Raw genomic sequence first — 14,111 nt, forward strand, 5'->3', positions numbered from 1 at the left:
CCCCTTGGGGCTGGCTTGAGGGAAGCCTACAGGGCAGTAGGGGCACTGCCTGTTTGTTTTTCTTCCCCCACTGCCTTTCTGCCCCGTGCTCCTTCCCCTGCCCCCTTTCTGGGCTGCAGGCCCCTGCTCTAGGCACTGAAATGCTCCATCTTCTCTTTTGGGGATGGGGGCGGTCATCAGTGATGTCTGGTGTAAAAAGATGGCTGTCCGTGTCATCTGCCCTGAAGCTGAGTCATTTTGTGATTAATCTTAATTTTGGTCAATTAATACATGGTCAACCATGTATTTCCAGTTTTAGAGGAAAGTGAAATGCCAGTTTAATTTGTAAAAACAAAAAGTAAGCCCCTACCTTCCCTTCATCCTTTTATGCTACTCATGTATTGTGGATTAGCTGGCGGGGTTGTCATTTCTGCTAGCTTCTCCACACACCTGCTGCCAGCGTAGTCTTTGGTGTCTGCCATGCGTGGCAGTCACGAGGACTTGTGATGCCAGTTTTGAGGGGGGTGGTTTTAATGAACACAGCTTCGCTTCTAGGGGTACTTAGCGCTTTCTGTGTTTATTGGCTGGTTATATACTTATACATTTTTTTTTTTTTTTTTTCCCTTTTGCGGTATGCGGGCCTCTCACTGTTGTGGCCTCTCCCGTTGCGGAGCACAGGCTCCGGATGCGCAGGCCCAGCGGCCGTGGCTCACGGGCCCAGCCGCTCCGCGGCATATGGGATCCTCCCAGACCGGGGCACGAACCCGTATCCCCCTGCATCGGCAGGCGGACTCTCAACCACTGCGCCACCAGGGAGGCCCTATACTTATACATTTTTAATTACCTGCTCTGTTTGGCCAGGGCTCTGTAGTTTATTAGGTCTTTTCTTTCTGTAGTTTATTAGATCACTGCACTTATTAGGAATTCCAGTCCCTGGCATTTATGTTACAAGTGTTTTTTCCTAGTTTTTTTCCCCTAGATCATTTGTCTTTGGATTTTGTTTGCTGAACACTTTATTTTAAAGAAATATTTTGGAATCTTTGGACCTAAGGTAATTGAAAACGGGTGGTTTCTTCTGTTCAGTACTGTATTGAGTTGTTAGAGAATCCCAATGTAAAATTCTAAGAGGGTGGACTCTCACTTTTACCTTGTGGTCACAAAAAGCATGAAGTATATGCAGGAAAAGAAGCCACTTCTCATTTTTATGTAAATGCAAAAAGGGCAAAGAAATGGCAAGGATAGACTTCTGTTACTTTTACCCTGTGGTCATGAAAAGCATGAAGTATATGCAAGAAAAGAAGCCCCTTCTCATTTCTATGTAAATGCAAAAAGGGCAAAGAAATGGCAAGGATAGACTTCTGTTACTTTTACCCTGTGGTCATGAAAAGCATGAAGTATATGCAAGAAAAGAAGCCCCTTCTCATTTCTATGTAAGTGCATAAGGGCAAAAAAAATAAAGTGGTAAGAATAGACACCAAGAAATGGGCTGGGTTGTGGAACATTACATACCACTGCACAGGTTGATGTGCTGGATGTAATATTTGTTCACTGACTTGAGTCTAGTGTAGAGGAGACATACATTTTTAACGTATTAATTTTTTACAAAATATTATAAACATGATTCACTGTTTTAAAAACAAACATTAAAAAGTGAGTTCCCTGGCCGTTCTCCCTCCCCAGAGGTAATCACTGTTAACAGTTGGATGTATGTCTGTGTCCGTGTGTGTCTATATGTGCGCCTGTGTATCTCTGTGTGTTATGTCCATGTGTGTCGGTATCCATGTGTGTCTGTGTCCGTGTGTGCATCCGTGTGTGTGTGCGTGTACGTGTATATGGACTGGCACCTCCTCCCTGGACACACACGGGTCATCTTGGCCAGCTGTTTTGCCCTTGCCTTTCCATGTGGTCAGGGTGCTGTGTGCTTCCTGGTGGTTCCTGCCTAGCTTCTTCAGTGTCCTGCATGTGTCTGTTAACTAGCCCCCGCCCCGGTGGAGGCACATCCCTCCAGGTGCCCTCGTGGGCTGTCCTCGTCCACATGGCTCTGCACACGGGGCTGGTCCATAGGATAGCTGCCCAAGACTAGCTAGGAAGCAGGAGCCATTTGGAAATTCAGAATCGCCCTCAGAAATCCTCCAACCCTTCACCACCACGCCTAGCAGCAATCTTAAATTTCTCTGTCTCGTGGGGGATAATTAGGTATTTTATTTTAATTTACATTTCTTTATGACTGGAATTAAGCACCCTTGGAGTTGCTTTGGAAGGTAGGAGAGTTTTATAAAGTAAGGAGAAAATTAAGAAGGCAAATAAATTCCAGTTAAGGCAGAACTTTTCAACAGTATCGTTTATCTAAGTTTGCCCTCTGTACAGGTCAAACTGGGGACTGAAGCACCAGTTTTGCTGGCATTTAAAATATCTCCTGGTGCACACGGTGTCCTCCAGCCCTGGGGAAACAAGTCTGGGGGCACATCTGGAGCTGAGCTCCCTATGACGCCAGCAGCCCCTGGACAACAGACATTCCTCCCTGGGGGTGGGCCGACGGGAAGAATCAGGCCAGGGGAGGAAGGTTCTTTTATATTCCCTGGTGCCAAGCGGTCCGGGCTCAGAGACACATGCACACGCTCTGCGAGGGTGCCGCACGCCCTCTGAAGAGACAGTGTGGCTGTGAAGGGTAGAATGATGTCGCACAAGGTGGTGTGGTCCCTCCCTCCTCTGGCCTCTGTGCTTCAGGGTCCCTGCTGCCCTGCGAGTGCCCTTCTCAGCATCATCACTGCTGACTGATGGCTGAGTAACTGGTTGGTATGTACATCTGTTACCCTGCCACCGTTTTTCTCCTTCCTGGCTTCCATCGGCACATTTGTGACACACACGTGCCTGGGTTTAGGTGAGAGAACGAGGGTTAAGGTGTGTCGGGACATCCTGACCAGCTTGTTTGCCCCTGCGGGGCGGCTGGAGGGGAAAGCCGGTGTCCTGGATGCTTTTCCATTGGGGAAGCGGGGAGCGTCCAGCTGGCCTCAGCTCTAAGGCTGAGCCTGGCTCCTGGGAAACTGAAGTTGAAACAAAAAACTGTTTGCTGTGTGTGTGACACAGAGAGCTTCTGAAACCTGATTCCTGATTCCTGAGGGGGCAAGGCCATTTGGCAAGGTGGTGACATCAGCACCACAGCCAGGGGGTGGGGGAGGACAGCACTGAGGGTGGGGAGGGGAGTGGGGGGGAGCACAGCCTGGGGCTGGGGCTGGGGGATTGGGTAGGGAGAGGAGCTGAGGGTGGGGTGCAGCCTGGCGATGGGGACACTGGGCCCGGCACCAGCACTGACAGGGCATGGTCTTAGGGTGGCTCTTGTGTTGTCTGCTCCTGGCTGGGAGGGGAAGGTATATTTAGCTGTGTGTCTTCCGCTGTCCTGGCCACAGAGCCTAGAGGGTAAGTGGGGCTTCACCTGCCCTGTCTGGGCAAACCCCATAGACAAGAAGCGTCAACAGGCTCCCCCAGTAGTTGTCCACAGCTGTCACCTGAGCTCCCCTTTCATGGGTTTCCAGGGGATGCCAGCGGGGACGCTTTGAACATTGGTTTAGCATCCTGTTGTTGATGCCAGTATTGACGCCTTCCATGGGGTAGTGAGTGGTGTCCCCTCTGTGACCCTACAGACGGCTGGTCCCAGAAAGGGAAGCCAAGGTGTGGGTAGGCGTGACAGACCCCAGACAGTACCCTCGGCCCATGGTTCCTGCCTTAATGGACCCTAGCCTTTCGTCACTGGTCACATCTAGGAATGCAGTGCTAGGTTGGGATTTCTGTGCTGCCACAGAGAGCACACACACTGTATGGGCATGCACATACACACGTACACACACACACAGGCACACATGAACAGACACAGTTGCATATGCACACACCTACAGGTGTGTGCATGCATGAATGAACACACATATACATAGATACATGTATACAAACGACACGTGTACACATACATGAATGCACACATATACAGGTCACGCAGAGATGCATACGTGCACACATATACTCCGATACACACTTAAAGGTGCACACGTATATGTGCACAGGTACACAATACACGTATGCACACACACAAGCGTACGTACACAGATGAGTGTACGGTTTCATGAAATAGCCCTTACCCTATTTTCTCTGCCCCAACCCCCTGACTTGATTCAGGGTCGCTCAGGTGGAAAGCTGCTGCGTGACAGGCACTGACAGGCCCCTGAGTGCCGGGTTCAGAGACCCCTCTGGGTTCCATTCTCCTGACATTTAAAGTGGGGTCATGCACTCCTCCTGAACCAGCACAATTACGTGTAGGTAACGGGTGTGACATCGTATGACCCTGTCTTTCTAATGGGCCCCTGTCTCACTGTGACACTTTCACATGGGGGAGGCCAAATGCACACTCCTGACACTTGGCTCCCAGCAGAAGTGCCCACGAAAGCCAGAGGGTGGGCACTTTGTCCAGTTGTTTCCATTTGAACATTTAAGGCTTCGATTCTTAACGCGACAGCGATCGCCGAGCCAGCGTTCCCGGTTGAGTGCACCGTGGCTGTGTGTCTGTGTGAGTGTGCTGTGTGCTTTGCTTAGCACTTTTAAATCATACGGAACAATGCACGCTATTGAAAAAGGACAAACATCAAACCCTTCCAATGTCATAAAGCAAAACATGCATCCCCCACACCCCTTCCCCAGAGAGGAGTCGACTGTGTGTGGCATGGACCCTCCTGACCTTTGGCTATTCGTGTGGATTTTTTTTAAAGACCATTTGGGGACGAGACGCAGGGTCTGATTGAGGCCATCGGGAATCTGGCACCTGCTGATGAGGTAAAGACAGTTGCGAGCTGGATGAAGCCCATGCCGGGAAGCTTCTGCAGAAAGAACTCGTGCCCGTCCTCGGGCTGCCGTGGGCAGGGCGGGCCTGGGAATGGCTGGGAGCGAGTGGCCGCCTGGCTAGTTCAACACCCGCCCTGTTCCTTAACCACAGTGTCTGGGTTGGTACAGGCTCAAGGCGATTAAGAAAAATGTTTTCCCTTCTCACCTAAACCAGTGTGAGCAGCCCGTGTGCACAGCGGCCATTCCTACAGGTCCCGGAAGGAGAGAGACTGGCCCTTCCACCCACCTCTGCTGAAACTCACTGGGCCCATTTGTTAGGGCAGCTCAGCCTGTCCTGGAGCTGTGAATCCATTCTCGATTTCTGTTCCTTCTGGCTATGATGTGTGCGAAACTTTCCGCCACGGGGGCCTCACCTTGGTTCTCTCCAGCTCTGGCCTTAGTCTTCTAACTGGGATGTTTGTATTTCCTCTGGTTCTGCCGGCCCTAGAAGGGAACACATCACTGAGCATTTTCAAGCCCCCCTACTCATGCTATGAAGAAAATAAAGCAGGAGGAGGATGGAGGTGGCCTTGGGGCCAGAGTGCATGTGGGAAGGAGCCAGCTACCAGGAGCTCCTGGGTGGGGAAGCGGGGTGCGGGGGTCGCAGACTGTTCTGGAGGAGGGAGCGGCAAATGCAGAGACTGGGGTTGGGGGGTGATCCGGGGCGAGTGAAGGGATGGGAGGCCAGGTCCTCTTGCTGGGCACTGTCGAAGCTTCATTTACTGCTGTTCTGCTGCTCAGGGCACTTCTGCCGCTTGGTGAATAATCCTATTTCTGCAAAAATGTATGAACCCCAGTGTGGCTGCATAAGCACATCTTGCTCTGCCTGGTCCTTGGGATGGCTGCCTGTAGGGGGCCGTGTCCCCTGCTTCTCCACCCACTGAACTGCTGTCTTCCAGGCTACAAAGAATCAAAGCATTGATTTCTTTAAAAAATTTAATTAGCTTTTATCAGAGCAATTAATGTGCATGATTTTAACTTGAAATAATTACAGCTTATGAGAGAAAACAGGAGCTCCGGTCTTGTCGCTTTGTCCCTGAGACAGTGAGCTGCGACTGTTTTAGCCATTTTGGGTAATATTCCTTCAAAGTGCTTGTACAGATATTTCCTGCATTGGCTATTTTAGATCCTGTGTTACCGTGGAAGGTGAGGATTGGGGTTCTCTGACGTCCTCCTTCACTCACCCCTCCCCCACCCTCCCAGTGACGTTGCTCCACGTTTTTTTTTTTTTTCTTTCTTTTTTTTTTGCGGTACGAGGGCCTCTCACTGTTGTGGCCTCTCCCGTTGCGGAGCACAGGCTCCGGACGCTCAGGCTCAGCGGCCATGGCTCCGCGGCATGTGGGATCCTCCCGGACCGGGGCACGAACCCACATCCCCTGCATCGGCAGGCGGACTCTCAACCACTGCGCCACCTGGGAAGCCCGCTCCACGGTTTTTGTTATTGGTGCCATGTCAGTATTGCTCAAAGCTGGGCCATAATAAGTATGCTTTGATCACATTTCCTTTCAAGTTTCACTTTTGCTTTCTCTGGGGTTAGTAACTGCTTCATTTTGAGTGTGTGTGCTTCATTTTTCATCTATGAATGTGTCGCTCACTCATCCTCAGACTCCCCTCATATTTCAGCGCACAAACCCACAGTAACTCTGCATTAGCTCTCCTGCACCTTCTCGGCCTCTGTCTCCTGCCCCCTGCACCCCTTCTCCACGGAGCACACCCTGTCTCTTGTCCCCCAGCTCTTCTTCCTTCTCAGGAAGACCAGGGAAACAGCTCCCTTGTTTTGGTGGCGTGAGTCCTTCAGTAGCTTTCTGAGAAAGGATGTAAGGGAGGTAGAAGTTCTAAGAACTTTCATGCTTGGGACATGTTTCTGTGCTACACTCAGGTGACTGATAACTGGGTTTGATTTGAGTCTGCATGAGCAATCCTCCTCCTTTGAGACTTTAAAGGCATTGTGCTGCCTCCTAGCTGTTGGCGTGGCTCTTGAGAGGTCATTGTCTGGAGCCCGTTTTCTCTCTGGAAGCTTTCAGCATCTCCCCCTTTGTCTCCCAGAGCTCTACTGCAGTCTTTCTTCATTCACTGCACTGCTGGGCTCGTCTATTCTATAAACCTGTGGGTTTTTTATTCTGGACATTTTCTTGTTATTATTTCTCTGGTAACTTCTTGTATTCTCACTCTCTTCTGGAACTCCTGTCAGTTAGACATGAGTCTCCTGAATCCATCTTCTAGCTTTCTTCTCTTTTCTCTCCCTGTGTTTCTCTCTGCCACATTGTTCAACTATTAGGAAACCTCCTCAATTTTATCTTCCAATCCTTCAGCTGAACGTTTTGTTGCCTTAATCAAGATTTTAACTTGTAAGGTCGCTTTCATGTTCTCAGGTTCCTTTGTGACTTCTCCTCTCACAGGCTCCGGGTTCAGCTCTGTTTGTCCACAACGGCAGTTAATTACTAGGAGTGGTATGCTAGTGAACACAGCCATTATCAAACACTAAATTAGGTGGACTTAAATAAATTGTATTCAAAATACAAGTGAAGGGAGGCTTACCTGGTGGCGCAGTGGTTGAGAGTCCGCCTGCCGGTGCAGGGGACGTGGGTTCGTGCCCCGGTCCGGGAAGATCCCACATGCCGCGGAGCGGCTGGGCCTGTGAACCATGGCCTCTGAGCCTGCGCGTCCGGAGCCTGTGCTCCGCAGCGGGAGAGGCCACAACAGTGAGAGGCCTGCGTACAGCAAAAAAAAAAAAAAAAAAAAAAAAAATACAAGTGAAGGTAAACATACTCAAAACCCACTGCTTCCTGTGCATTTTACTATTTCCTGTACTATTACCTGCTCTTGAGGCCACATGCCTGTTGTATCTGTGTGGTGAAATTACCGTGCATCTCGTCCTATCCCTGTGTTCAGTGACATCATGTTGGAAGCTCGAAAGCGGCATTTACACCCCAGGGATCGGCATACACTACAAAGCAGGGCACCCTGCCCCCTTGGAGAGCCAGTTGTTAAGGTTTGCCGGTACACCACTGCTTACGCTCATCTGTTTTCTTTCTAGTTTCCCAGGTTTGTTAACGTCCGCATGGGCTATCACCCTCTCCCCATTTTTATCCGTATGGGTTTATGTCCTTTGAGGGTGTCAGAATTTTACTGGGTGTGAGGAGGGAGTTGAGATCAATCTCTGTGTTCTGGGCACCGGTTTCCAAAGAGGGGTTCTCGCATCTCCCACATCTGGGTTCTAAGCTGGTTGCAGTGCGTGTCATGGGATGTCCCAGAGGAGAGTGACTCCTGTCAGCGACCGAAGTAGGAATTTGTTCTTGCTGTTGGATCCTTGCAAACCATTTCCCTCCAACAGAGACTGGGCTCCATGCTGATGTTTGAGGGGAAATGAAACATCCCAGTGGGCCTCACATCTGTGCCCCGCAGCCAGAAGGGCACTGCAGGCTGTGGGCACACATGCTCCTTTTGTGCTCAGGAAAGACCTCTCTGAGCTGGTGTGTTGTGGGTTTTTTTAACTAAACTTTCTATTTGAGAGCAGTTTTAGAGTCATAGTGACGTTGAGCAGAAAGTACATAGAGTTTCCATATATCTTGTCCCCTCCTCCACATCGGCGTCTCACTCCAGAGTGGTAGAAATCCTCTGAGCTCTGCCTGTTCACCCCTCACTCCGCTCGGACCCTGGCAGCCACTGAGCTTCTCCTTGCCCTGATTTGGAGCATTCCTAGAAACCTTACCTGTTTGGGAGCTCGGAGCAGAGAACCTTTGGGGAGGCACTGCCAGTCACTGATCAATCATACAGAGAGAAAGTCTTCTCTGGTAAATGAATGAGACTGTGCCGTGGGATTTACACACGTGATCTCTGGTACAGACACATTTGGAAATGTTCTGAATTGCTTTGCCAAGCAGTGGGAAGACGACCTTGCAGATGGGCCAGGCTCCGCATGTCCAGAAATGGCTGGGACAGAAAGGTGGAGGGAACATGAAACAGGAGAGGCTGGATAGAAGGTCAGCCAAGGTTGTGTGCTTTGGTTTAATCTGAGTGAGAAATGTTTCACGTAGGGAAAGGATATGCTCTGCTTTACATTAAAAACTTTATTCTGTCTGCTGCTGCTGTTTGGTAATAAATGTGTGACAGGGAGGTTGTATCTGTTTGGAATTGTATCTGACTGCTGGTAACAAAGATCTGAAAAAACAGTCAGTTAAAAAGATTAGTAGTTTAGTATCCAGTCTAGAGGTAGGCAGAAGAAAGCAGGTGTAAAGTCTCCAGTATGTTGTGAGGGTCCCCAGTTCTTCTGGGTTTCCACTTGGCTGTTCTCAGAATGAGACTCTTATCTTCATGTTCACAAGGTGGCTGGCAGAGCTCCATCCATCAAATTTGAGTTCCAGCAGCAAAAGGAGGAAAGGCTGAAGACCAAAAAAAAAAAGCCAACACTAGCTGAGTCAGCCTCCTTTAGAGAGCTTTCCTGGAATTCCTACCTAATAACTTCTGTCCTACAGTTCTTTGGCCAGGACTGCCGCCAGGGGAGCTGGGAGACATGGTTAGCTGGCCACACTGCCCTCCTAGGTAAAATCAAGATTCTGTTAGTGAGAATGAAGGGATGTGGATGCTGGGACAGGAAGCTAGCAATCTCTACCCCAGGCAGCAAGAACGGAAGCAGGGTTAAAGGGGTGGGAGGCTGTGGAGAGGTCAGGATGGGGGGTGGGGTGGGGTGGGCACGGCTTCGAGTAGACTGGTAGTGGCGGAAATGGACCCGGGAACGAGCTAGGCGGGTGGCTGGTGCACCCCGAACCAGTAGCCTCATCCACGCAAAGAGCCCTCGCCAGGGCCTGGGCGTCCTGCGGGCTGTGTAGGATTGCTGCGGTGTATTTAGTGTTCACTGGACACTCTGGGGTTGCTTGCTGAGTGGGTCACATCGGGAACCCCTCGCCTGGCCTGGGCTTCTGGAGCCACCTTGTACCTCACTCCCCTGCTAAGGGCAGGAGAGCAGAGTCCCCACCAGGGCCCCGGCCGAGGGTGACTGTGACCCACACGGTGGGTGCCTCTACGAGCTGGCTCTGCGGAGAGTGAGCGCTCACGGCTACCCCATGAGGCAGCTCTCTCTCTCCTTCCCCTCCCGGCCTCCTTGGCCTCCTGGTGCATCCGGTGTTGTGTTTAGCCTGGATCGTGCCTTTGCCACTGGGTGTCTGGGCTGGCCGTCCCCCTGGGCCCCCAGCGCAGGGCTTGGCCTGCAGCCCAGTGCCCATCCTGTAAATAGTTACGTTGGCAAACGGCCATGCTCATCCATTCACACGTCATCTGTAGTTGCTTTTGAGCTACCACGCTGGGCTCGAGTAGCTGGGACGGAGGCTCTAGGAATCAAAAAGCTGAAAATAATGCCCATCCGGCCCTTTGTCGAAAAGAGGTGCCCGTCTCCACCCAGGATGGGCCAGTCCCTGGAGGAAAAGATGGACTTAGTGTGCTCCCTGACTTCACGGGCCAATAGGCGTGTTGGGGTGGAGAACAGATACTGGGTGGATGGGGAGCCCTGCCAGGCAGCCTTCGAGCTGGGGGGAGGAGGTGCAGAGTGGGTGCCTGAGCAGGGTAGGTGGGCGGGCAGATGAGGCTTGGCCCCTGGTGTCTGGCCCTTGCCCAGCATCTCCCCAGTGGCAAGTGCTCACCGTGAAAGTCCCCCATGAGTCCTTCCTTTGTGAAGGGGGTGGTAGTGGCCCGTACATACACATAAAAAGTAAATTAAAAATAAAAAGACCCCAGAGCGCTGTGGAGGGTGAGCCACGCTCCCTGCTAGGCTTTGGGGGCCAGAGAAGGACACCGGGGTGTGAGAGGTGACTTTCCAGGCAGAATAGGAAGGAGCAGGAGGGCTCCCTGGAGGCAGTGACTTAACCAGGTAAACAGGAAGCCGGACCTTCTCCCCAAACCCTCTTGGGAGGTTTGGTTTGGCCTGATGTGTCAGAGGGCAACACGGCAGGTGGCTGCACAGGTGCTGCCCTGTGGCCTATTGTGGGGTCCCCAGGGAGCCGGAGCCGGGAGAGGCCGGCTGGAGAGGGAGTCAGGGAGCTGGCTGCCCCTCAGGCGTCCTGAGGGATGGTGGTCAGGATGCTGACAGTGGTGATGGGTGCAGGGGAAGGTTCTAGAGAGGGAGGGCCCGGGGGTGTCAGTAGGACTGGTAGACCTGGACGGGGATTGGCTTGGTGGGAGTGGAAGGAAGAGGACGATGTGAGCATGGCTGACTCCCAGGGCCTGTGGGGGAGGGGAGAGGGGTGTCGGAGAGGCAGCTGCTTCACCATTTTGCAGCAGAGGGTACTCAGTTGAGGAGCCCGTTGCATGCCCGTGGATTCCGTGTGGGCCCCGCAGGGCAGCACATCTGCGAAGTGCAGTGGTTCTGCTGTAGCTTAATTATATTCTCCAGATGTGGCTGGCAAGCGTCCTGCCTCTGTTCAGGCCGACGTTTTGCTTCAACCTCCCCCTGAGAAGGCGGGAACAAGCCCATCTCACAGTCTCACTGGGATCCTGGTGGGGCCTTGGGTCAGGGGCAAACCCTCATCACCCCAGTTCACTGATGTGGAGCAGGGCTGCCTGCAGCCCCCCACAGGGACCCTTGCAGATGGTGCACGATGCTGAGCAGGCGGGAGGCCGGGGCTCCAGGCAGTCGTGGGGCAGGGTCAGAGCGTGGGTGCCAGGAGATCTGAGGACCCCCAGCCCCACAGTTTCTCTGTTCAGCACAGGCCTGTTCTTTCCATGAGGTGCTTCGTCTCGGTGACAGATCAGAGGCCATGACCAGTTTCCGTGACAGGCCGACTTTTGCGGTGAGGCTAGAGGGGTGAGGCCATCGGGGTGGCCCTGTCCCCTGCAGGAGGTCAGCTCCTCCTGCACGACCGGGACATGCGTGCGTGCATGTGTGTGTGTCTGGATGCATGCGCGTCTGTAGGCCTGCATATCCGTATGCGTGCATACGTGTGTGCTTGCACATACGCCTGTGTGTGTGTCTGTGTGTGTCCTCTCACGTTTCAGCCTCCGTGCAGCTCTCCAGTCTTTAGTTCTGGCTGTCAGCCTCCATGAGTATTACAGGAATTGGGAAGCTGGAGTCTCCGAGGGAAACTGAAACCCTGGTTCCGTTCCCTGCCTTCCCATCGCGTTACCAGCTGGACACAGTGCCCGCACAGGGAGGAGGCTGGGCGGCCAGGCAGGCATTTGTCTCCCTGGTCTGGGTCCCTGTGTCTGTCCTGCGTTCCGGGCCCACCTGAGGACCAGGAAGCCCTGACTCCTGTAACCCTGGGATGCGGTGTCTGTGTGGGGCTGTCCCCACAGGAAGCCCTCTATGTCCCCACCACTCTCTTCTCCTCAGCACACAGAGTCCGTGGCTGGGGATGGGGTGAGAGGAGAGCCGTGGGGGGATATTGAGCAAACAGAAAGCAGGCGTTATTACGACACATCCTGACTCGTAACCCTTCCTTTTCACTTTCTTCCAGGATTTCTTCAGAGGGCCGCACGCTGTTTAAGAACCAGGTGGCCTTTGACATTTGCAGTGGTGAGAGCGGCTCGACCTCACCCAGAGTGCTGAGAAATGCGGGGCCTCCGGGCTCGCGCCACCCGCCAGCTCCAGGCTGCCCTGCTGCTCTGAGTGGCGACCACCCTGACACCCACCGTGGGCTCGCACGCCCGCGGGCATTTGCCGCTGAAGTCCCCACTGCGGCCCCAGCCGATGAGGATGTGCGCCCCCGTCGGGGGGCTGCTCACCGCCCTCGCCGTGGTGTTTGGGACAGCGGTGGCGTTTGCACCCATACCTAGGATCACCTGGGAGCACAGAGGTGAGGGCAGAGCCGTGTCTGGCGCTGGTGGCATCTGAAGGGAAGGGCCACCCTGCCCCCTACTCGTGGCGTTGAGATTCACGGGCGCCCTTTGCTCTGCTGGGTCTGTTCTCCTGGCACTTGCGTGTGGGCAGATGGCCTGCACCGCCGCTTCTGGGGAGATGGTCCGATAACTGGGAACACTCGCAGGGCTTGTTCTTGGCCTGCTGATTTGGCTTCTAAATCGGGGCGGGGGGAGCCCTGGAAGGAAGTGTATCTTTCTTGTGCCTGATGATGTTTGGTGCATGCTGCCTGAGCACAAACCACACCAAGGAGTATCCATAGTTTGAGGATATTTAATCATGTGTAGCTGAGCTTCAGGCCAGTTGTTTTCATTTGCTATTTATTAGCTTCTCTTTTGTTTATTTCCCCTCTTGGGAGCTGTGTCTTAGGAACCCTCTGCTCCAGTCTTTCAGGCTCAGTGGTCCTGAGCGAGGTGTGCTTGCAGGGCTTGAGCTGTCTTGTGCAGAATTCCAGGCAGTGTGTGTGCTGGGAGAGCCTCTATCCTGTGTGCATCTTTCTTCAACAATGGGAAATTAGAAGAGCAGAAGTGTGAACCCCTAACCCTTCAATAAAATCAGAGCTCGGGGGCTTCCCTGGTGGCGCAGTGGTTGAGAGTCTGCCTGCCGATGCAGGGGACACGGGTTCGTGCCCCAGTCCAGGAAGATCCCACATGCTGTGGAGCGGCTGGGCCCGTGAGCCATGGCTGCTGAGCCTGCGCGCCCGGAGCCTGTGCTCCACAGCGGAAGAGGCCACAACAGTGAGAGGCCCACATACCGCAAAAAAAAAAAATCAGAGCTCGGTGATAGATGGAAAACCAAGTTGAACATTGACTCTGGGATGGTCAAAAAGAAGAAATATCTCCTTAAGAAATAGTGTCGGGCTTCCCTGGTGGCGCAGTGGTTGAGAGTCCGCCTGCCGACGCAGGGGACATGGGTTCATGCCCCGGTCCGGGAAGATCCCACATGCCGCGGAGTGGCTGGGCCCGTGAGCCATGGCCACTGAGCCTGCGTGTCCGGAGCCTGTGCTCCGCAACAGGAGAGGCCACAACAGTGAGAGGCCCGCATACCGCAAAAAAAAAAAAAAAAAAAGAAAAAAAAAGAAATAGCGTCAATACATTTATATTACTCCTAAATAGCTCATCCTTAAATTCCTCATATTCCTAAATAGCTATTGATGCGATTACCAAATAAGTGAAAAAGCCATTTGTTTCCCTGCTCTTTAAGTTTGTGGTGATTATCCTTGGAAAATGCTTGGGTTAAGGGGTGTAATCGCTGAAATAGGTTTTTTTAAAGGCTTTGAGGTAAATGATTTTTTTCTGAATAAGAAAATCCTAAATAGTTATATTCTTTGTAAACCTCATCTGTGGATGATTAAATACACATAGACAAGAGTTTGATGGGAGGGAGAGGCAACCACAGTGGTCAGCAGTTTAAGGTGTCT

The 14,111-nt window shown here is 52.6% G+C and overlaps 1 protein-coding gene across 4 annotated transcripts in view; it reads left to right on the forward strand.

The window, feature by feature from the left end:
* SEMA4D (semaphorin 4D) overlaps window positions 1-14,111 on the forward strand; it is a 122,836-nt gene that overhangs the window by 73,428 nt on the left and 35,297 nt on the right. For all 4 annotated transcript variants that reach the window (XM_082618242.1, XM_082618239.1, XM_082618241.1 and 1 more), the window contains one exon: window positions 12,291-12,629. In XM_082618242.1, the coding sequence (XP_082474368.1) occupies window positions 12,524-12,629 (106 nt within the window). In that variant the 5' untranslated portion in view covers window positions 12,291-12,523. The remainder of the gene's footprint in view (window positions 1-12,290; window positions 12,630-14,111) is intronic.

This window comes from Mesoplodon mirus, assembly GCF_964341445.2.
Source record: "Mesoplodon mirus genome assembly, chromosome: 1".
Classification (NCBI taxonomy): domain Eukaryota; kingdom Metazoa; phylum Chordata; class Mammalia; order Artiodactyla; family Ziphiidae; genus Mesoplodon; species Mesoplodon mirus.